At 44.2% G+C, this 24,414-nt stretch overlaps 1 protein-coding gene and 1 long non-coding RNA gene across 2 annotated transcripts in view; both read right to left on the minus strand.

Annotated features, from left to right (window-relative positions):
- Window positions 1–620: 620 nt before the first annotated feature.
- On the minus strand, window positions 621–2,411 carry LOC135918328 (uncharacterized). The gene is made up of 3 exons (XR_010569635.2): window positions 2,247–2,411; window positions 1,581–1,637; window positions 621–1,114 (listed from the first exon to the last, which is right to left on the minus strand). It is a non-coding gene; the product is annotated as an uncharacterized lncRNA (long non-coding RNA).
- Window positions 2,412–9,379: 6,968 nt separating this feature from the next.
- LOC135918317 (cytochrome P450 3A11-like) overlaps window positions 9,380–24,414 on the minus strand; it is a 38,887-nt gene continuing 23,852 nt past the window's right edge. The window contains exons 6-14 of the mRNA XM_065451985.2: window positions 22,530–22,779; window positions 20,524–20,654; window positions 19,301–19,376; window positions 16,937–17,012; window positions 16,292–16,400; window positions 15,293–15,381; window positions 13,127–13,267; window positions 11,655–11,820; window positions 9,380–10,287 (exon numbers count right to left, since the gene is read on the minus strand). Coding sequence (XP_065308057.2) covers window positions 10,141–10,287; window positions 11,655–11,820; window positions 13,127–13,267; window positions 15,293–15,381; window positions 16,292–16,400; window positions 16,937–17,012; window positions 19,301–19,376; window positions 20,524–20,654; window positions 22,530–22,779 — 1,185 coding nt within the window. The 3' untranslated portion in view covers window positions 9,380–10,140. The remainder of the gene's footprint in view (window positions 10,288–11,654; window positions 11,821–13,126; window positions 13,268–15,292; window positions 15,382–16,291; window positions 16,401–16,936; window positions 17,013–19,300; window positions 19,377–20,523; window positions 20,655–22,529; window positions 22,780–24,414) is intronic.

Raw genomic sequence — 24,414 nt, forward strand, 5'->3', positions numbered from 1 at the left:
TTGTCAAAAATGGGCGCTTGCCGATATCGTCTGCTCAGTGCCGAAGTTGCCTGTTCGGGAACACGCGCTTCGGCACGTGGCCCGTTACCCAACTGGCCTAGTAGGCCAGACAGCTGTCGCAACCATTTGTCTATCCGGGCACCTATACCACGTGGGCCACGTTGCCTGCTCGGCGAGACTAGCAGCCAGCCCGTACATATGGTGGCCCCATGCTGGCGCACTATTGGCGTCACTCGGTGAAAGAAGCTAGATACATATTCCGCAAAGTGGGTAATGTTCCCGAATCGCAATAAAATATTAATTAACGAATATTTTTAATTAGCTACGTATACATCGCAATTTCTTGCGCTGAAAATGGGCGCCTCTTCTAGAAATGCACCTGAAAAGAAAGTACAATGCTGTGTGTCGCAGTTTCTTTTTGTCTCCTAATACCTTTGAACAAAAACAAGAAAATGTGGAATATGGAGAAGAACTGTGTCGCAGGTTCGAAATGTAATTCGGCAAATGAAAAAAAAACACAGTGTGCAGAAATGTAGTTTAACATTGTTGCGTTCTGCTCGAAATTCTGCTGTTCGCATTAACTGAAGCGAGGGCTCTGTGTGTCTACTTCTGTGCTCCCTGTCCACTTCGTGCTGCATCCACTGTCACGAAGTGAGGGTATCGCAAAGCCATTGGAGTCTCTGGGTTTATTATCGTAACGATTCTGTCCTTCAGGCCGAAGCAGGATCTCGGTGGCCGTATCTTCGACGGTCTTTCGCGTCCCCTCAGCGTGGGAAGAATATTTCCAGCTGCCGTCGCTGCTGCTGGCCCTGCGTTCCCGGGTAGTTGAAGTGTCGGTCTGGCAAGTTATAGTAGATGGAGTCGGAGCACGTGCACACCAGGTGTCGCACGTTGCTGTAGTAGCGGGGCAGGCACGTGCCGGGCCCATAGCCGCTGTACTGGCACTGCTGGTAGCACAAATAGTTAATGCATTCTCCTCGGGTCAGCGGCAGCAGGACCGAAAGCACGGCAAGCGCCACCAGCCAAGATGAGGCGGCAGACCAGGGACCTGTGGCGAGGTACGGCGGAACCTTGCTGTTCTTTGCGGGTGGCATCTCGTCAGGGTCTGCTACCGCTGTTGGCGAAAAGATCAAGTCGAAATTTCAGTTCTCCACTCAGATATGGACATATTTCGGTTGCGAGCACTCCGCCTAGGCTGTTTGACATCCGTTGTAAGAATGTTCAGTGCGATTAGCTTTATTTGGGAACTTTACCCGTTCTGCGGTATGTTTGTATGTCCGTACGTATTTAACCTCTTTCACGCACTCAATGTACCCAAGTTGCCAAGTAGCTTGGGTCACTAGCTGCTGCTGTTGACTTAGTAGACAACTTGGGTCCCAAGGTATGCCCCAGTGGGTATGTAGGTCATAGAACAAATAAAGCTCGCCTTTCAAGCTCTTTCATAAGTACTCAGCGCTTCCGCTCATCACAACTCTGTCTCTGTCTTGTAGCGTCGATCACCATAATTGTCACAATAATCATCATACCATATAAAACATATAACTAACTATATACCGGTGATAAAGAAGATTGCTACTCACATTAACGTCGATCGCCAATCATTTATAAAGGATGGATGCGACACCGATGTTCTTTTCCTGAAATCATTATGAATAGAGTATATTTGTGCAGTTACTATTCATAAGGATGCATGTTTTTATGTACAGTGGTGTTCAGTGCAGTGATTCTGGCTTAGTGCGAACATTTCTGATGCGCCTAATAAAAGCGTACTAGTTTGTTTATTGCGTGAGACAATGACTAATAGATATACTTATGTCAGTGACAAAATGATTACGTAAATTTTATATATAGTTCTATCAATAAGAACATTTATTCAACCATTCATTCATTTGTTCGTTCATTCATTCGCGGTTCCTGAAATCACTTACACTGAGAGGGCAAGAAAAAAATGAATAGCGCATACTCTAGGCAACATTACTTGAAGAATACACGTTGCTTATTGAGTGAAAAAAAAAACACTCTTTCAGCGGTACAACGCGTAATGTTTCCTTTAAATAGCTGTAACTACAACGTAAACCGAATTGAGGGGCGCGATCGTGTTAACGGTGCGTTAAATAAAAAACGCTCAATCAGTTTTCACTCGTGCAACATTCTTTAAAATATTCGTCCAAATTCCTTTGCCTGCACGAAGTCTATATCGAAAGTATTACGTCTGAAATGTACTTCCTGGAAAGCGATTCACTCACCTCGGAATGTTTTCCGGCGCGCTACTTTTGCGACACCATGAAGTTTCAGTCGAGAGCAAAGGAACCGAAAGGGCTCGCGCCAGAGAAGGATTATGCCAACTCTCGAACGGCGGTCACGCTACTGCGCGCAAGGCCTTCTTTTTTTCTCCTTTATACGCTAAAGCATTACCGACCATCTTCTCAGAAAGGTAAAACCTCGTGCTTTCTCGCGAACATTTATTCCAGACGCGCACCGCATTTAGTTTTCTTCAATGAAAGCTTGTACCTCTTTCTTTTCTTAATCTCCATTCGCTGCCTTTATTTATATGCTTGTTTCCATTATACCCCGTTCCTGCCTCCCTGTGGCACGCTTACGGAACGGCGCGTCGGCTACATGGAAGCTTGATGTTTTTTGAAGACCTCCATAAGGACACGAATCAAATTTAGTGAACCAGTGGCATGCAGGAACAGGCAAGCCATTGCAAAGTTTGAGGTGCATGCGAAAAACGTAATTCTAAAAGCATCGCGCAATTGTTATTCTGCCGGAACAACGCGCTTGCAAGTACGCTCACAATATACCCGAACTTGCCTTCGCATGTTCCAGGTGCGGTAGCATGTACACATGCAACCTCGGCCACCACGTGGACCCATAAATTTATGTCATTTAACAGAGTAACGGCGTATAACATCCACCGTAGAGCACGGCTTTCACTGGCCTCGGTTAAAATTTGGATTCCGCGTAACGTCTTTTGATGCGCAAGTCCGTGAATACGCTTCACAGAGCGTCCTGTAAGTGTCAGAAGAAAAAGAAAACAGCGATAAAGGAACTACCTACGTTGAAATGAAGTACGCACCAGTTGTTCTTTGCGAAGCGCACGTCGAGATTAGAGTCACGAAGTGAAGGATGTTTAACTAGTGAAAGAACGAGTGTAAATTTTTTGCTCTTCTTCCTTTTTTTTCGAAAACATCGCGGTGGCTCTATTCACTAATGTAGCGAGCACTAAGACGGCTCAAAAGCCGCCACATGACAGGTGTAATCTGTCGTACGTTCTAAAGCGGCAGGCACGTAAACAGTTCGCATCATGCTAGCTAATAACTGGGACCTTCATACCTTTACGTATCTTTTTTTTTTATTTGACATTGGTTACAACACAGTATCACGAGAAAATAAATTGAATAAAATTGTGCAGCCGCATTCATACACCGCAGGAGGGACTGGTGAAATGTGCTGTCCACAAGCCATCGTTGTAAAAGAGACGCTACAGGGACACTCGCACTTGCTAGCCTCTTAACATTAATTTTATTTGCGCTGATCGATTAGCCGTTGGTATATACAACCCGTGTATCTTTGTTGTAGTAATAGCTATTTACAGTAATAGCTATTTATAGACAACTAAATCAAAGTGTAAGCGCGTTTTTAGATGCAATCTGGCATTTCTCTTTCCCGTCGCGTCCCGTTACCTTACTTGGAGATGTAAACGTTCATTTGATAAAGTGTAGATGGGAAAAGGGTGTCCATTACCTTATCCATGCTGACGCTGGTATTAGTGCTACACTTAATTGCCCACGCGTGTCGAGTTCCACCCTGTCTCCTGCATGTTGATGTTTAGTCTACGCTTACCTACTGTTCAACAAAAGTTTCGGACAAACTTTTGTTTGTCGGCGTTTCTTATCTTCGGAAGGATCAGAAAACCATCACCGAAAGTTCGTTGCAACATAAGTACACGAGAAAAAGCTAGATCGATTGCTTCAATATTACGATTGCGGGATACTTCCTTACGTCTGTGCCAACGAACAGGTCACAAGAGTTTATCGTTGAGTTTATTGATGCAAGAAAGCGTTAGTTGTGTAGCTAAGCTAGAAATGCCTTGGATTAACAAAAAAGTCCCGGTGGCTATTGAGGAACGAGAATTGGTTTGGGCGTGGTCACAACATTTACAAAGAATGCTCAAATTCAAATTAGCCCGCAATAAGGCGTCTGTGTTACTTTATGCCAAAAGGCGAAACTTTTTTGCTTTAAACTTAAACTGTCGTATTTGAGTTCTTCCAGAACTTGGGCGGCAATTATTGAGTTAAGAAGTACCACATCTACAAGTACACTTGAAGAGATCTATGCCAGTTCTTGGGGTGAATCCTTAACTGTACGGCCGACCAGTTTAGCTCATTTGTGCTGCGCCAGCACATTGCCTAAATACAATGTCTATATAATGGTCTTTTCCTGATTTAGCATTTCTCCATCGTGTACTCGGACAACATCCGTTGTATTCTGTTCAACTTCAAGCTAAGTTTGAAAACCTGGACTTGATGGCATTTCTGTTGATCTGATGCGTAGACGACCTGCTGAGGTTCGTACCGCGCGACGCTTTTCCGCTGCAAGGCGTCGCTTTCGAGGTGGGCATCGCCAACGACGCCGTGCTCGAGACGTTCCCGTTCGAGATGGTCAACCGCACGGCCTGGCGGTTCGGTCGCCGCGTTCAGTACCTCGGCGACCGCCAAAGCACGCTGTCTGCTGGTAAGACGATGCACATCACGTGCCCACCATCACTTGCCGGACTGATGGCGAGGTACGACGTGGAATCCACTTCTGTCCCACGGGGGGACAGCCGCGAGCTGCAGTTCTTCGGGTCATGGGGATATGGAGGTCGCAGCGACCCCGGGTAAGCCTTGTTTACTCGATCATGGTGCGCGTATGTATGTATGTATGTATGTATGTATGTATGTATGTATGTATGTATGTATGTATGTATGTATGTATGTATGTATGTATGTATGTATGTATGTATGTATGTATGTATGTATGTATGGACCCACAGGCGATTCAGTTGACAAGGAGAATTTTAAACACCAGGGTCAATGTGCAACTCTTTCTCTGCAATGTAAATTCTCTGGTTTTGTAGTGTTAGCAAAAAAAATGTCCTGCCGTAAGCCGCTTCTAAGGCACTTTTGTCTATATGCGCGCTGTAGTCAAGTTTGGAATGGAATACCAACTAGCCCGTACCCAAAACCTGGTTTAAATAAAATGCCGCTACTGTGATGTGCGATTTGGTGAAATTGAAGACGGTGCCTTTCGCGACCTCCTAGAAGAAAACTTTATCTGTTGTGCTAACAGTAATCATGAGGAGAGACATGTGCTAAGTCTCTACAAACCTATAGAAAATCGTAGCACACATTTCATTCTTACTAACTGTTCTCGGACATCAAGCGTAACATCAATGAAAGCTACATTAAACCTCCCTCTCCTCTCATCCCGTAGGAAGTTAGCACGCTTATCACTGCTGCACAAAATTTATTACTACAATTCGGAATTAAAAAGTGAACTTTTTTCCGAACCTGCATAGATATCATCTCGTACTGACCATCACCGTAAATTGAGGGTTCTATACGCTGTCGCACAAACCAATTTTTTTATTCATTTATTCCTAAAACTACCAATGAATGGAATCATCTGTCGGCCTCAATTGTTAACATAACCGATACATCTGCTTTTAGAACTACTATTGAAGAATACTTTTGTTAATCCGCACTTTCTAATTTATAATACTTTCGAATACTCTAATAATTTCGAATACTCTGTATTTAGTTCCACTCTCTTCTGTAATGCCTTGGGGCCTTGAAGGTACAAAAATAAATAAATAAGATAAATAAATAAATAAGTGTATTCTTCGCCAATGTTTATGTGGGCTGCGCCGTGCTTTTCAGGTATTTACCCACCGCGGTGTCGTATGGTGGCCTTGGCGGTGTGCTGCTAAGTCCGAGGTCGCGGGATCGAATGCCGGCTGATGCGGATGCACTTCAATGGGGGCGAAATACATAAGCCCCCGCAAACCGTGCGTTGAACGCACGCTAAAGAATCCCTAGTGGTAAAAATTATCCCGGACTATGTATCGTGCTTGTGGCACGCAACCCCCCCCCCCTTCAATTTATCATTAATATTATCGTGCTGTACAAATTTTAACACGGAGGCTCTCCTTACTTGAGTCTTCCAATTCCTGTCAAAATTTCAATAGTGCTTCCCGAGTCTGAATTAACGAAAGGTTTTCCTGAATTAACGAAAGGTTTTCTAAAGAGACGTATCGATTGCGTAGCTTCCACATCCATCATCTTTGATTCTGAGACGAAGTCTTATCAACCCGTTCTTGTTTTTCTTTTATCGGGGAGGCCGACGCAGCTTACGTCACTCCGCCTCTTCTCTCTGAAGATGGAGATGAGTGATGAGACAAAATGACCGGCTCCTGGTTCAACCCGACGTGGACGCAATTTTCGAGCTCAAGGTTTCTGAGAATGTGGAAAGGACGCGGTGGGAAGTCCTGGAAATCTCGTACGACACACTGATAAGGCGAATTCTTCAAAGTATACGACCTCAGTTGCCTACAAGCATGTAGAGCAGTATATTCATCTTGTATAAATTCCGCATAGAGTGAGAGGAATGAGTGGATCAGAGGAGCTCGGTTTTTTCAGACCCATTTGCCTTCCTTACTTTGTCCCGCCACTTCTCATGCCCCCACCATGCACATGGAGTTTATTTTCTGGCGTCTAGTTGGCGGCACATCGCACACTACTTGACTGCGCGTCTGCTACTATTTTTTTCTAATTTTGTTAATGTGATAGCACCATAAGTACCGTTGGAGGACACTTGACGTTTCGCGTTATCATTATGGTTGGGAGAATATAAGCTTTAAGGCGTTGGCATTCTTTGGGTACCTCACTAACTTTTCGCGAACTACGTTTTGTAGCTGCGTTTCCATCTAACCGTCTTCCCGCCCACCTGCGTCACTGGGTGGTGCGTGGTCGAATGGGTAGTGCTTCGGGCTGCTGTGCTGAGGGAACGGAGTTGGGAACCAACGGTTGGACCGATTTGAGTCACCGAGTCACTGATTACGCGACAACGTGCACATACGTAGCGCTCTTCAACGAACCTCTTTCAGACCTACGTGGGTCACCGTACAGATGCGGGACTGGGTAGGTGCCGCTGTTTGTAGACACTCTCTGGCGCTGACTTGGAGCCTTGGAGTATGTGCCTCTTGGTCTGTGCACCTCTTCAATGAATCTGTTTGATGTATGCTTGCGCCACTGGGTATGTGGAAGTATAGCTGTGCCACTCTCAAATGAACGTATTTGGGGTAACTCGGGTAACTATGTGGCAACGAGAAAGGGTCACTCTACAATGACGAGCCCCGTCACAAAGGTTCCTCAAGGACAACAATCCGACTACTTAGCAGGCTGCCTCACAAATGCACTGGGTATGTCGCTTTTCAATTAACGTCTTTCACGCCAGCGCTTCAGCGAGCTGCGCCTTGAATGCACTGGGCCACCGAAAATGTGCCGCTAGGTGCGTGGCCACTCTTTTTCGCCGATCGTCTGTTAAGCAACACGCTTAGCCTTCCGTTGCGCGCCGTCGCGATTTTCGACCGGCCACCGCAGGCTAGGCAAGGGCAATCGAGCCAATGCCACACGCCGGCACCGCCCTCCTCCTCAGGTTGAATACTTTCCCTGCACTACATCGGCTCCACTGAAGCCCTCTCCGCTTCTGCGTGCTCCTCGTCTCTTGTCAGCCAATTAGTTAGGAAAACCCTGTCAAGGTAGGCAATGATATTCGCTTTTGAAAGCAAACAAAGGTGACCTCTTATAAATGAGGAGAGCGTTTGATTGGGCGGTTTGAACAACGCTGCGAGTCATCGCCCGATCCTTTCGTTGGCGTTCACGGAAATTTGATGTCAGGAGACTGGAATAAAAACACAGATTGAAATATTTTTACGTTACAGGGCCCCAGCTACTGCATGCAGGAGGATATAATGCAATGACATTGCTTGCCGTGGATGAGTTCCCTTACGATGCATGAACAACCCACGCGTAGAAGGCGAAACGTTAGCAGAGAAAAAGAAGGCAGGAAGACAAACAACGAACGACAGTTGATGTTTATTCATTACAAAAATACACATGAATTAAAGTATGTGCTAAGCTCTAAACGCTCCACGTCCATGCGAAAAAAACATGAGACCTCGCAGGACTTTGCGGCCACTCAAGGTCAGGACGGATCAGGAGGATCAGGAGGTCAGAAGATCGGAAGGCCAGAAGGTCAGAAGGATGGACAGGCTAAGTCAGTTAGCAGGTAGAGACATATTAAGCGCTATAAGTCAGGTCGATTTCATCAAAACGATGCCACCCACCCCGATATAATTTCTTGCTGCAGGAGCTTGATATGGGCAAGTTGGTGCAATATACTTGAAGAAAAAACAGCGCAATAGAGACGAGGGCAAAAAGAAGATAAGTACAACAGACGGGCGCTGACTTCCAACAAAATTTTTATTTGAAGAAGCAAGGTTTATATATATGCATAAAAAAAAAGAATTGCACCATCGTGACACCATGAACTCTCTATCGCATCAGAAAAGCAATCTCTTTGTCGGAAGTGCCACTCATGGGCAGTTAATGCACGTGCCCTCGGCCCTCACAATGTAAAAGGCTTCCAGTAACTCCCTTTCTAGTCTATCTCCAGAACGTGTCAGTCTATCTCCAGAATTTGCAACGCTTACAATGTTCAGCCAAATGCCCGCCCGCATTGTTATTTACGGCCCAGCTGTGCTCTCGCGCCTTTCCATTGTAGCAACGCCCCGTTTGCCCATTATATACCTGGTTGCAGCTCAGGGGAATTTCACAGACAACACTTCTTAATTGTGCATTGCGTGTACATGTTTACAAGTAAATGCTTCATGTTTCTTAGAGCAAGGGTCTGGTTTTGTCTTGGTCGCCAAGGACATATCTAGACCAATTTACATGGCGCACTGAAGGCAATGTTAACATTGTGCCTTTTCGCAACCTTTTTGAGGTTATGGGACATCCAGTGCCAATATGGGATCGCAAGTACGTTCCTGCTATCACCTGGTTTTTCTTTGCTAACTCCCTCCCCTACCTGTCTGACCTTTTGAAGAAGCTTATCACAAACGCTAGAAACTAGATATGAACGAAAAACCGGCTCGTCTCGGCCTTGTAACGTGGATATTAAAGCTCTGTTATACCTTCTGAGCGCAAGATTTATTTAGTGGTTGCTTCAGAAACGTCGTAGCGACTCCACTTTTTACTAATAATTTGGAGTGGGCACTGTCATATGAAATCAGTTGCTTGTTCAACCGTGGCTGGTACACCATTACTGGCGTGTTCAACAACGTTATCTTCAGTTCCAGAAAACGAATGCAATTGTCATTTGGCCGCTTGCATGTGAAGTTTAGAGCCCCAGACGCGTTTATAAAGGTGTTAATTATCCTTTCTACTTTTTCATCTAGCCTCGACTGCAATACTTCGCTAACGACCATCATGTAGTCGTCGAAGTACCTCAGTACAGTAGGAGCACATGTCTGATCCAGAATGCTATTTGCACGTTTGTCAAGTGTGCTAATTTAGTTGGAAGTTAGCGCCCGTTCGTCGTACCTGTCTTCTTTACGTCCTCGCCTCTTTTGCGCTGTTTTTCTTCAAGTCAATTATTTCTTGCTGTTAAGTGAATTGTCACGAACGTTTTTAGCCTGTTGATTCGTTGAGGTTTTAACGACATTCTTACTACGCTGGTCACCTGCGAAATGACCGTCGCCGTGACCAGAGAAAAAAAATGAACTAATAAGGATTTGAGGATAACCTGCTCTTCAGTGGCCGAGTTGCTCGTAATTGGCAGTTAATAAACAGGAAGAAACTTGAGTGAAAAAAGATAAACAAGGAAAACGAGAAACTTATTGTACTCCCCCGAGAACTATATAAGAGGAGATGAGTCGTTTTGATTCCGGCTATATACGTGAGATGTCCTAAGAAATATCAGCCTACTGCTGTGCCTGCTAGAGATCTAACAGCTAGCGAGCTAGGAGCGGTTGCAACTTCCGAGCTCCAAACAGCGAGGTAAGGCACAGGTGAAAAATTGTCGAGGAAGCCACTAAGCGTTGATGCGGGCTTCAAGGGCCGCCATGCGCGCTTTCCTCATTGAACCTGTGCTTGGATCGCGCTGCATTTTCTCAAGCTTGAGCCAGATGCCATCGTTGACTACTGTGGTAATGAATGCCGAGCTCAGCTTGATAGGTTCCTGCACAGGAATAGATAAACCAAGATAAACACAAAGACTGAATAAGACAGCAAGTTGTTTATTTTTTTGCGAGGTTCTAAGTGATATTTCACAAAATGGTATCAGACTAGACGCCCCCCTTCCGGCACCACAAGACCGCGTAAATTTTTCTGACACTTCTGAGTTTGCTTGAAAACAAATTCACTTTTTCGTTGCTGAAGCAATAGTGATAATAATAGGTCAAGCTGGGCAAATTATACAAAAGCTTTTTGGGAATGCCAAATAGGTGTCGGATGAGAGGTGTTTGATAACTTCGTGGCTGACAAAAGTTGTTGAGAGCGGTGACCTGGTGCGTCAAACGCTTTAAAACAGAATGCGCAGTCGCGATACGACCTCGACCTAAACCCCTTCGCTTCCCATAGCTTCATAGAATGTAGCAAAGTTTGGCGGAAGTTGGCTACACGCTTATAAAAAAATGCATTGTGTAGACCTCGCGGATAAATGACACTGCCACCTGACAATTATACCAGAAATTCCGTGCACGAAATAAAATCTGTCTCAGTTCGTGCCGCCACACTGACGTCACCTTCGCCGTAATTTGGCAGGCAGATTCAGAAAGGATAGTCTGTCCTTGATTTCCTCCGTTAATTCTCATTTTTGAATTCATCAAATGAGGCGAGAGCTCTCAGAGCGTAACTTAGCATTAGTGTCCGGTTTAAAGTTTGCCTATTCAAATACCGCTCCAATTACCTTATGTATTCTCTGCCTACACGTATTGTTGGCTTCGTCGGCAGTTACGGTTATACGGGAAAGAGCAAAAGAGCTCAAATTACACCACCTGACGCGAATAAGTTTAACTACGCAGTACATTGTTCTCAAATCCACCATCAACTCACTAGCCGATGCCTTCAATGATTGTATACGCAATGTAGACAGCTGGAAGTTCGTTGCATTATTTGACATTGCCCCCAATGCGCCGTGTGTTCCGCGAAAAAACCGCAGTAAATTTTAGTTTATGAAACTTTATAAAGAGCAGGAAGGAAGCAAATTTCTGCTTGCCGCACTGTAACTGTCCGTGGTTAACACCTGAAGGGTGCTCCAGCAGTGGGCAAGCGATGTGATGGGATTAAAAGGACAAAAGAGAGAGGACAGCTGAAACGGCAAAGAAGACGAGAAATGCGTATTTATATTCTAGTTTATAAAAAGGTTCATTGCTAGGTGAGAGCTTTCACTGTAGTTCACGTATTTGGCACAGCACATAGCAGATCACTGAAGTCACTATTTGTAGAGCAGCCGCGCTGCTAGGCCTGACTCCCGAAAGTCACCAACACTTCTGCTGCGTACGTACTAGAACGTGCAGCATGACTTGCAGGTTGTCTCGCACTTACCTTATGATGCTCCTCATCAACGATGACCCTAAAATTGGCGAGAAATTTCGAGAGCATCAGTTTCATCTCGACGAGAGCAAAATTCTTTCCGAGGCATTCCCGGGGGCCTTTCCCGAAAGGCTGGAAGCTGACCGGGTGGATCTGTGACTTGTTTTCTGGGTTGAACCTATGATGTGCATAGAGTAAAGAATGAAAAATGCGTGATAAAAAGTGATCGAACATGGGAAGCCTCTGTCCAAAGCTATCGTTTCGGCAAGGCCCTGACGAACATAAATCCCCGTTCCGAAATGTTGGCTCGAGACTGAGATTTCGTTTGTTCGGCTACAACTAATCACTTCGAGTAACCTTGCACGAACTCTTTGTGTTCACTGAATCCGGCATAAAGCAAAGAAACTACGAAAAATGCCAAAGGAAAGAAAAGTGGCAATGAACCATTATGCACAGAATATTAGCCTTGTGTACGAGATAACTTTTTCGTAGGATTGGTGTATAGTTTCTCCAACAGCCACCGCTCAATGAAAAGTGTAACGTTTTCGATTGTGCCAGATGTTTTGATTGTGCCAGTTGTGCCAGATCATCTAGCCTAATCTCTCGTTTGGTTGCTTTTCTCATACGCTACCCTACGTAGGCAAGCCATTATTTACATCTGAGTCATTGTCCACCATTAAAAGATGCTTTGAAAGCGTGTTTTAAAGACAAATGATGGCATAATTACAATAAGTTGAAATAGGTGTGAAAACTATTGCTGAACATGCTTTTAGAGGCATTATTTCATTGGAACGTCTATTTTGAGCAATCAGTTGAGGAAGAGAACAACAAATTATTCTTGGTTAACCGATTTAAATGTCCTGAAAAAACTTGTTACCTGCGCGCAAATCTTTATATATGTCACTTTTACGTAATATAAGAGCCTTTTAGCACAGCTTGCCGCATTAACAATACCTTTACCGCTACTGTATATCATGCATGGTAAACCCCGAGCATGCGCAGTCGGCCGCAGGCCATCTCATTAGCAGTAATGCTAACGCCGTTCTTTTGTCAGCGGTGATAAAGCTCTAAACATTGATGGAATTTTACGTCAGGGAGCGCTAAAGTGTACTACGAACTACGCCGCGGTGCAGGGCTCCAAAATAATTTTGACAACCTGGGTTTATTCGACGTACAACAACGAGTTTCTTAAGCGTTCCAGCCTCATCAAAACAACTCCACCATTGCCATCAACTGGACCCGCGACGTTTGGAAGAATGTCGCAGGACCTTTGAGCGAGTAAGTCATGTTGTTCAAGTATGTCAGGAGACAGTATAACATCTCTCCGCGCGCTGCTTGACACAGGGAACATACTTGCTCTTAAAGGCTCCGCAAATATCTTTGTTTCTCGGTTACGCTTTGCAGTCTAAAGTCGTGTTGCCGCCCTTTTCGCGAACACTGCGATTGCAGAAAAACAGAAAATAAAGCGGAAGGGTTATTCTCACCTTTCCGGATCAAACTTTTCCGGTTCGTGCCAAACTTCGGGATCGTGATGTAGGTAAGTGACAGGCACCATGACGCTGAGTCCCTTGGGAATTTTGGTGCCCTTGAACTCGAAGTCCCTTTCTGCACGCCGTGTAACAAAGCTGCACATATGTCGCGCGACATAAGTGGCCTCCATTATATGCGTCGACGCTATGAAGTCTGTTGGGTCTCGCTACAGCGAAGCGAGCGTAGTCATGGCCAATCGTACTAGGTTTCCTTCAGTAACTGGTGGGACGCATAAATAAATCATTGTGCGCCAAACCAAACCTGGCCTTCAATTACCGGGAAAAGAAAGATTCGTGAAATAACTAATACCACTCGCGGCTGGAAATGTTAAAAGCATTTAGAAACGTTACGCTAGAAATGTAAAAGGCTTGAAACCATGACTTCCTTAAGAGAACTGTTTGAGTAAAAGACTGCAGTATGTACAGGTTAGTGGTCTACACTACGAGAAATTGGTCATTCCGCTAGGCGTTCAAGAAATAATATTGGAATCGCTGTTGTTTTTATTATACGTACAAAACTGATATCGCTAACATACGCGAATAGCCTGATCTGATAATATAATTTGACAACACGAGTGCACTTTTATTATCTTTTTCCCTGTCCCAAATAAAAGGCTGTGGTAAATGCCTATTCAAGTAAACTGCATATCTACTTAATGGCTAACGCGTGAAAACTTTGTCGAAGCCAAACTACATTTTTTTTCGCCCATTAATACAGTAGGACGTATTTGTTTAAGATCATACCAAATTACGGCGACCTTCAAACCCGAATTTTCTTGGTGTTTGGTTTAGTGAGAAGAGAACGAACCTTTCCTGCAATTTTCACACCTCAAAGTTAGCTTCTGATGTGAATAAAACCATTGGTTGTCTATACAAAATATCTCATCTGTTGCCACCTTGGCTAAAGACAGCCATGAATTACGCACTTGTGCAGTCTAGGTTACCGTAGTGCATTCTTGTTTAGGGAACTACGACATCCAGTAATTGCATAAACCATTTTTTTCATGAAACGCGCTTTGCGGGCAATAAAAGTTTTATGTGGCAGAACTTTACACGTTCGCACATCACCGCTATTACATAAACATAGCATCTATAAAACAGTCTACTGAAGCACATTTCTGTTTACTTTAACACATCCATCATCATGAATTGCGCTTTCTTTTTCAGATAATTCCAGCAGCAGAAATGTTTTCCGCAATAACCTACACTTCCACCAATAACGCGCACTAACTTCGGCAAGCAAAGACTAAATTACTAAATTTCAAAAATAGAACGTGGATTTCCTTTCGAAAGTGAATATTACGTTTAACTAAAATGTTTTCAATCTACCAATGCACCTCACACCTAACTGAACAAACCAAGGAATATATTTATTTAGTATATAGCGCACACGCATCTTCCTACCCTTGAAAGGGTAGAAGGATGCTTAACCTCCTCTTAAAAGGGTATGAAGGAAGTTTCTCTTGCTTGCGAAGTTGTCAGCTTTGAAATAGTGTTCTGTGTTTTATGACTGACGTTTTGTTTATCTGTACAAAATTATGTACATTTAATTGTATCTTTCCTGCAATAGGTTATGAATACTTTCTACTTGTACGCACTTCTTACATAACTTGATGCACGTTGACTTCCTGTTCACGTGCTTGTATAATATATTATAAAATTTTCGTGAAGCACTTGTGCACAATGCCGAATTTTTCCCGGTTCCCCAAGCTCCTGTCAGGCCCTTGTCCTTTTTTGTTGGCACCCAGTTATCGTTTAAAAGCAATAAACTTTCGCATTCCCTTTGCCTGATAAGAAAATAGACCTATCAGAGCTAGCCGTATACGTTCTTACTGCTATCTCCTTTCTCAAGACAAAGCCACCTCCTTATCTTAAGGAGTAATGCGCTGAGATATCATAACGGACTACCAACTAATAAGCAGCACAATTTGCCCTCCGAATCGTATATTTATTAAGACAACGTGGGACCGTAGCATTTATATTTTTATCCTATCTTTAAGGTTAGTAAGTGCAACGCTGAATGTCTACAGGTATGTGTTGGCAGGTGTCAAACCAAGCAGAGCCTCAACAGATCATTCACGCTTTGAAATCGAGACACGCATTTGTGTAAGCAGCACTCACCCTACCACTCCAGTGTAGAAGCGCATAGACTCGTTCAAAACCATATCCATGTACGGCATTTCCATCACGTTCTTCGAAGTAAACTTGCCCTAGAATAGCGAACACCTATTGTAAGCTGAAGAAATGGCACTGCGGCGTATTTATTAGAGCTGGACTTCCACTATCTTCTGAGCACAACATAGTACCTTGTAGCAGCTGTGAACTCTTGCCTTTCGTCTGTAGAAAGGACAAGACAAAACTTACAGCTACAGAGGGTCTAAAAATTTCGCTTTTGCAATGAAATCGACCATTCCGCTTGAAAGTGGCGTGAGTGAATGTCAAAATTCAACAAAAAGATTTGCCGACAGGCTGATTTTCTTTCACAAAAAAGGAAATGTGTTCATCTTGAAAAAATAAGGTACAAAGAAAGATAACGCATTCGACTAGACAACAAGGCAAGTGATTTCATGTTACCTCAAGAAAAAGTTCACTGAAAGCACTTGACTTGTTCTCCAGTCTTGCATGCTCTTTTGTGTAATTCTTTCAAAATGAGCCGGTACCAACCAGGTGAACAAGTCCTACACAATGAAGTCTTTTAATAGTTACAACAAAACTGGCCTTGTCATAACTAAAGAACATTAGACTAGTTATAACAAAACTGGCCTTGACATAACTAAAGAACATTAGATTTAGGATGCACATCTGTGACGCTCTGAGAAAAAATACGTGGACAGCCACTCTATGAGAGAGTTTCGAGCGCTTTCCAAAACAGCAGTAGCTCCAGAATCATTGATTACTGGGCAAGATAGCGTGGAATCATGGTGAAAATGTAGCGTTAAAACCTGGATTTTAGAGCTGCAACAGCGATATATACTACGACAGTTAGCTCAAATGCTTCAAATGCGCTGAAGAGCCACCGCACTCTCGCACTTCAGGGAAAAGTCGCACGACCCGAAGTCGCAAAGTATGCGCCGTTATTTAGACATCAGCATCGAGTCATCTTCTGGCCCGCTAGCTCACGTCTTTCTGGAGAACCTCCGAGATCTCCGCCTGTAGCCTGTCTTGAATCTCGGGATGCAACGCGAGAAGGTGCAGGGTGAGGCCCATCGTGTTCGGCGTCGCTTCCAGGCTGCGAGCAGTAAGAGCATATAGACTGTGCTTCAGAACGTGAACTCGTCAGCACTCTAAAAGAAAAAGAAAAGATGTTTGCTACAGTTGCTGCATTCTGCTGCAACGAAACGTTATCTAGCGATAAAAAAAGGCCTCGATAACTGAAATTTGGATTGCTTCTAAAGCTTCGCTTTGCAAGGAACATATGGTACTTGTCTGTGCCCAAACGTACTACGTCACCGTGTTCTTTAGGTCACTCCAAGTTTAATAAATTGTTAGAGACCCAAACATCAAAACTTGCTCAAGAATTAGCTTTTTCTGGAATATCAGCCTGTATAACGTTTAAGGTTGAATTGATTCGTTCGTCCGTTACTCTGTTCGTTTGCACGAACGTGTAGTGCATGTCGTAGTGAATTTTAGTACCGATATTTTTTTTCACAGGAAAGAATTCTTTTATCTCATGGTCTCACATAAAATAGTGGTATATACACGATATAATCTTAACTAGCACTTCGCGTGATGTGAGCAAAAGATAAAAGAAAAAGCTTTACATACCCTGCAATCAAGTAAAATGCCGAATTCGCGATCACTTCCTCCCTCGTCAGCGCCAGCTTCGTTTTCCCGTCGAATCCTGTTCGGGAGATAAATTATAGAAAAAATTGCGCCACCGTAAAGTGTTCGTTGAGATGTTGGGATTAACCTCGCTTGCTACTTTCCTTCGTGCTGTGAACCGGAGCACAACGAGTACTGTTCAAAGGGATTCTCGCTAATTGACAGGGTTGTTGAAACATATGGGTAACAGCGCGAACAGACGACCACAAGAAGGCAGACACGTACACACAAGCGCTGTGTGTGCGTGTCTCCCTTCTTATGGTCGTCTGCTAGCGCTGTTACCCACATATTTCAAGATGAACCAACTCGACCAAAAAGAAGTAATAATGACAGGATTGTGCGACAAATTCTCTCTCTTTTACACTCTGAACCATGTGACGTCGCGTGCCTCTGTGTGTGATATCGGCACTGCGGGCGACCACGTGGCGCCTTGACAGACTGTGTGAAAGCGCCCACACAGATGAGTTTCCTTTTCTTTCTTTAACAATCGACGTGCCACCATTTTTTAAGAACGACTTCCTTGGTAGGCGCAGAACGCCGCCCTCCCACGTGGTCGTACTGCCTACTGCAGCCGGTGAAGCGCATGCTGCACATCACCACCATTTTACGAGTCTGAGTTGGGCATAAAACTCTGCACTAATAAATGGCGTCCAAAACATGGCGTCTATGACGTGCTTCTGGCTCTTTGAATCGCTCCCAGCGCTTGCAGTAGGCAAAAAACATTGCCTTCTTGATTGGTGTTTGCTATTCTGAAGAAGCCGTCGTTGGGGGCGTGAAGTTGAAAGACGTTTATTGAATGCAGCGCAATAGTTCCGAGGTTAGCAGGTGCGGCTCCCACTTTCAAGTGTATAAGATCCTTCTGCAGTGACGGAGAGGCTGTGCTATTCGCCATATGGCAAGGATGAGCACGGTGACTGACGAAGATGATACTATGGAGTAGCGCAAAGGATAGACAATCCAACAGACTCGCACAATAAATTCAGTTTTGAACTTTGCAACACTTTGGCGCATAACAGCACATCATGCACATTATTTTGCAATTTTCTGAGGGTTACTGCCTCTTCCCTATTTAGGCTGGGTCAACGTTACTCTATTGCACCGGATCTTACCCACTTAGCATTCATACTTCTGCACGTACTGTGATGTCCCAGGCACACTACGCTATATGGTATGAGGATGTGTCGGAAAACATGGCCCCGTAGACACCCAAACACTAACCGCAGATCAGTGGGACGCCAATCTATATCAGACCCGGACCCGAAGAAAAAACGCAGCTTGATCGAACAGGCACGGGAGATTGCCATGGCCCACGTGCTACCTGGAAAAAAAAGCCGCCCGCCTAGGGCGCAGACTGCTCTTGCTCAGACTAAAAGTTTTCTCTCTCTCTAGCCACATCATTTTATTTGTATAAGCAAATTGTTCCCCTTCGTCTGTTTACCTTCCAAAAACAACTCCTATGTTATACTTTTGGACAACTTTCCGTGGCAATGAGGAAAAAGCTACGCAGGCAAAGCGCGCACTAGTAACAGCATTCTTGGAAAAAAGACTCCCATTCTCATCCGCGTTAGTTTAAGCTGTGGAAAAGCGAGCATTAACATCGCATTTGCAACATCAAAATAAGGCAAATACGCGGCTGAGTGCCAAATCTAACTTAGTTTCCTTTTTTTTCTTTCTCTCTCTGTCTCTATAGCGTTTGGTCATGTGCGAAACCGTTGCACATGGAAGCTGCCCTGATTCAGCATCTGCCCCAAGAAATCAAGAGCTCTGTCACACGCTGCCGGACTACTTGGCGCAGTAACACAGTGCAGAAGTTCCGCCTCTCTATAGCTTTCCTTTCATTGACACAGAAAGTTGGCCGCAAGTATAACGAAAGAAAAATACTATTTCACGTGTTTGCCAATATGTTTTTAGCTCAACAAAATTATTGTAGTATCTGTATTTATATTATTTGTCTTACAGTCCATCGATAGTTTTATGTGTTAACAAATGGAACCCTGCTAGAACTATTGAAAGGTTCCCAGGGTCCTGCTTGTATAAAAATAGGATATTATATACCTCCTAGAAACGGCAAAAAATAATTGGTAGAGCTTAACTGTTATCGCAGTAAACACCTTCTAAATATAGTTGAGGTGTTCAAAGTTGGGAAAAGATCAAAAAATCTTTATTGCAATTTGAAAATATGGAGAATTTTAGTATATCTTGGAGTACTTTTCCCGCTGCGATGTGCTCCCCACAAAAAAAAAATAATATTGCCGCTTCTCAGGCTCGAGTTTGCGAGGAAATAACAGACCCTCAGTCACGACTCACCGTGCGCGTCGTTCTTGAACAGCTCTCCCGTACTCTCTTTGTTCAAAAGAAGCTGCAGGACATCAGCTTTCTCACGCTACAAAAGATGTTCGAGAAATAGGACATAAGAAGAAGAAAAAGCAAGACGTCATGCACCAACAGAATTTGCTAATCGTACCAACATGAAACCGCTCGTTTGCTGCAAAAGACGAACGCAATACAGCATGGGCGTTAAAAAGTCGTTACAGTTCTAACATTCTTCAAGACTAAGAACTTGCCATAAAACTCTCCCCATGTCCTCCTTTGGTTGCGAACTGTCGTGACCGGACCTCAAGGAGCTGGCAATGGCCTGCAATGGCGCAAGGGGCATCCACGCGGCAGCCCGAGTGCCGTCACATGAATGGACTGCGCATTTTTTAAACGGATAAATCAAATAAATGTTATCTTACTTCTTTGAAATTTAGCTTTATGTTAGGATTCGTCTTTTCTCTTGACTTGAAGTTCGAGGTTCACTTTTTCCTTTCTATTTTCTTCTAACTTTATCGACAATATTGTTGCGTTTGGGAATACCAGTTCAACTTCGCTAGTATACGATCTGGGCTCTTAGTCAAGTATTCTTTTGCCTTGCAAAACAAGACATATTACTTTTCCGTGTGAAGCAGGAAAATCACTAGAGACAACCGGCATGTGCGCAAACGCACGGCTCCTGTGTTCTAGATGAAAGTTTTGGTGGCTCTGCTTGTATGTTGCTTGATCTTCTTCGAGCCCACGCCTTGTACCGTAAGAGCGAACTTACAAAATGAAACGGCAGGAGGCAAACGAAAGCTTTAGTGGTAAACTAGAGTGTGACGGACAGGACGTTATCTAACATGGAGACGAACATCAAACCACAAAACCCAACAGCAATGTTACCGCTTCGGCTCCCGCGCGGAAGCGCAGTTTACAATCAGATCAAAAAGCTACGAACCCAACTATAATGCACGTATGCAGGTGGCAAATTACAATCGTTTCAGTTGAGAATACCCACCACAATTTAGATGGATAGCCAGTCTAGATAAAGGCGGTTAGGTATTTTGAGGTCGGAGTTTACCTTCGCCTTTTATCCCGCAATCACTTAGAAAAAAAAAAAGATGCTTGCTTTACTTAAGGTTATGTTACAAGCGCACGTATTCCAAATAAATATCGTTTTGTCTGGTCACCACTTTACGTTCCATTTGAAGAATAGCAAAAGAAGTCACGCTCACGAGCGCCTTCGCTCGCCTCTCGGACATAACCGGCTGGATGAGCTTCGTGGTCAGAGTGAAGTAAGGGACCACCGCCCTTGACGTCACCCACGTGAGAAGGAACCAGAAATGGTGCAGCTCCGGGAAGCAGTCTGGAAACAATCAGAACGACCCCGTTCGATGCATACATGTGATGTCCTCGCCTATAGTACGTTGTCAGAATCAATTTTATTTTCCTTCGTGGTTTCGTCTGCATTGCCGGTGACGTATTTTACGCGATGATTTGTGAGCATTACTGTCATTAGGACAATCGATATAATTCCTATGCGAAACAACAAAAGGAAATTCTTCTGGCACGCGCGATAGCTTTATTACGTCAACGTACAGCGAGAAGCATGAACAGTATCCAGAACGTTACGTTTCGTTTTACCTCTCGGAGCTTACTACGCTCCTCGACAAGGGTAAACAAGCATACTTGCGGTTTCGTGTTATTGATTCATGGGAGAGAATCGAATGACTCACTGAACAAAAAGCCGGCGTCTGTAGCATCGAAACGGCACCTAAATTCCCATTGGCTGCGACGCCACGGCACGAGCGCACCTCGATGGAGAGGAGCGGGAGAGAGGGAACACCTGTTACCCCAGTAGCGCGCCAGGTGCTGCGCGAGGGGAAAGGGCATCGCCACGAGGCGACGTCACCCTCGCTCTCGCTCTCCGAAGCCTGCGTCATCCGCGCGTTCCTTGTCCACGTTCTCTCTCGCCCGCGTTCTAACTGCGCCTCGCTAAGGCAAAATCAAAACGCGCTCGCTTGCCCGTTAGAAGTTCATAACTCGAAGGACAGCTCCGCGGCGTTTGATTGGACATTAATGCTTTCGCATTCACAACTCATAGGTAGTGCTTAGGTGTCCTCGGATTTTTTTACTTATTCCTTTATATAGACAAATGGATGCCTATCTTACGAACAGTATACACATAGATTGAGTATCGATTAATACTGCTACAATCAATACTGCTCAATATCAATATTGCTACAGTACTGATTAATACTGCTGTTTAATCAAGGAGGGAAAGTGGGCATAGTGTCGGAAAGAGGCGAGGAACACATAAGCCAGTGTCAATCGGTTGCGCTCTCACAGAAGGTGACGGATCCGGCCATAGAAGAGCTGATCGCTCACCGTCGATGCAGAGAAAGACCAGCTGGACATTGCACATACATATGTGGTGTCTTAATTTCTTTAGGACATACGTCCATGATGAAGGTGGAGCCCTCTGAGCGCGGTGGTGGGAGACTCACTGCGTGCGTGCGTGAGCGAGCGGTCATCAGCGTTTTAGGCCTAATAAACCTGGCTATTCCTCTATCAGCTGTCACGGCAAACTAGTCGAGGGACTTTAGAGAATTACAGGTCAAAACGGTTGTGCAATCGGTTTAATTTCACTCGTGTCTACGGAAAGACTGATTCATTTAACTACTCCGCTATTTAAAGAGTCATTCGCCTCTGGAGAGACCTTTCTAACGCCATTGCTTATGAGAGGGACCAAAAAAATTTTAGGCTTCTTCTAACAAAGCATTTTTCAAACTCTACATGACCAACCTGTTTTTTCTTGCCTTCCCCGTTATTAATGCCCAACTATCCGTTAAATACTGTTTTGTTATAGCCCAATTATGTCCCGCTCGCTCTGTAATTTTATTTATTATATTTTACTGTGTGAAAGTTTATTTTTAAATGACCTGTCACGTTCAAAAGCATTCGGTATGTCTATGGTGAAATTGTAACACTACATTACTATATGTTAGCGCATTTCTTACACCGTACTTTTTGTATATGTATTCACATATGGTGTTCTAATTATAGTATGTTATAATCTTTGATGTGCTCTCTCTCCTTACACAATGCATCTAGGGGCCTGTAAGGTATCCTTAAACAAATAAATAAATTATTAAAGTTATCTCCTTTTTTTCTGACGCCTAGTTTTCTTTCCATTGAATTAGAGGCAACTACCGAGCCACAAATATAGCCGCTCACTCACTGGATAGAAAGCTTATTCCTTGCAGGGGTACTCTCCGCAACAGCGCTCCAGCGCCGTCGCCCATCTGATCCAGAGGTCCTCCAGGGGTGCTATGCTGGACGTCGAGGTTGACGCCGTAGCCTGCCTTGAACATGGTGTCCATGGTGGCGCGCCTGAAGGCCTTCGACACCTCCACGGCCTCACCCGTCGCCGCCTTCTGGTGGAGCAGCTCGATCATGGTGTCGGTGCACCCGTCCATAATGACGAAGATCTGCGGGAGATGTACCAGTAGTTGCGGAAGCGAAATATACGCAAAACCATACGGGCAGATCAAACTGAAGACTGGTAAGCCAGGAAGGATGAAAAAACAAGAGGCACTTTGCGCCACCGCCATGACAATTGGTGCACTAGCTCCGTCATTCAGCGTCCTGTCCTCATCACCTTTGAATAAACTGCACCGTGACCGAGACTATAGACTACATCCTGTGTTTGTCTGCTGCACTTGCGAGATAAATAGACAATCAAGTGTCGGATCTTTGGTGAACATCGACAAATCAGTTCTTCTGAAAGCGTAGTTTTTTGGGGGTTTATTGTCAGAATCCTGTGCGCTTTAGGCCCCGAAAGCCATTGTGGCTTTATCTAGAGAAATTGAAGAGCCTATGCGATAGTAATACGTGCTTCCAGTTGCGTTTTTTTTTTGCTGATGTACAGCTCCTTGTTTTATCTCGTCATCATTACCTTCGGTTTCTCTCTATCTTTCTTTTTTCTCTTCCTTCTTACCCCAACGCTGAAAACACAGTAATCCAGAGCGACCTGTCAGCTTTTACGCTACAAAAAATCAATCTCTCTCTCCACTTTATCAACATTTGCTCAGGACTAGCTAATTCCTTCTGAAAAGATCATGATAACATTTGATTGCAAAGCATGCAAATGCTCGACATGAACATTTTAATAACTTCTCAGAAAGAGGCATAGTGCACGAAAATATTGTTAAACATATGGTGCCAGTGATCTCGCGGGTACGCTGGTTTGGGCGATAAGTGTAAATAACGAAGTCTGGTGTGCATTTTTGTACAATTATTCGGCATTTCCATCTACTGATTAAATTACAAATCGAGTTTTGACAGAACTATCTGTCAATCCAAAGTGGTGTGCACGTTGCTGCCCTAGTAAGTTTGCATGCTACTAGCGTTCAACATCCCATAGCTTTCTCAGGTTGTTGCGTTCATTTACAGGTATCTGATCAGGGAAATTGAAACCTTTCTACCCCTTGGCGAAGCTTTGTTTAACTCCCTAATGAGTACCTCATTAGTAATTTGTTGTTTCACACAGAAACATTTGAACATTTGAACCTTTGTTATACATATTTAACCGTGAGTTTATCCCGCTATGTACGAAAAAAATAGGAGGTGCAAAAAAAAAAGCTAAGGCGAAAGCGTTTAAGGAAAAACAATACCTGTGCCATTATGTATCTTACCACATTACCCATCTTACCGCTCTTCTCGCTTCAAGAAGGACAACAACAGCACGGCATCTGACACGTGTGTTAACAATTGAGCGTTGAATCGTCTTTGGCAATCGTCAAAATCCAACTTGGGACGAAGTCCATAGCACAACACCAGGACATGGACGCGAGATGAACCGACAGTCACACAGCGCTTGTCGTGAACATCTTATTTCGCGAAGAGCTGAATGGTATCTACACATTTGCGTCACAATCCACATTTCAATACACATTTTAGGCGAAGAAACGGAAACAAGAAACAAAAAATTAAGAATAAAAACGCACTAAAAGCTCGCAAAAAGCTGCTCACAACCACGTGCCCACGAGCCCACAGAGATATATTTCATTCAACAAATACTTTGTTTATTGTTGAAGGTTAGCTCTGTGTGTCTCTCGTTCCTT

This window comes from Dermacentor albipictus, chromosome 8 (genome assembly GCF_038994185.2).
Source record: "Dermacentor albipictus isolate Rhodes 1998 colony chromosome 8, USDA_Dalb.pri_finalv2, whole genome shotgun sequence".
NCBI lineage: Eukaryota > Metazoa > Arthropoda > Arachnida > Ixodida > Ixodidae > Dermacentor > Dermacentor albipictus.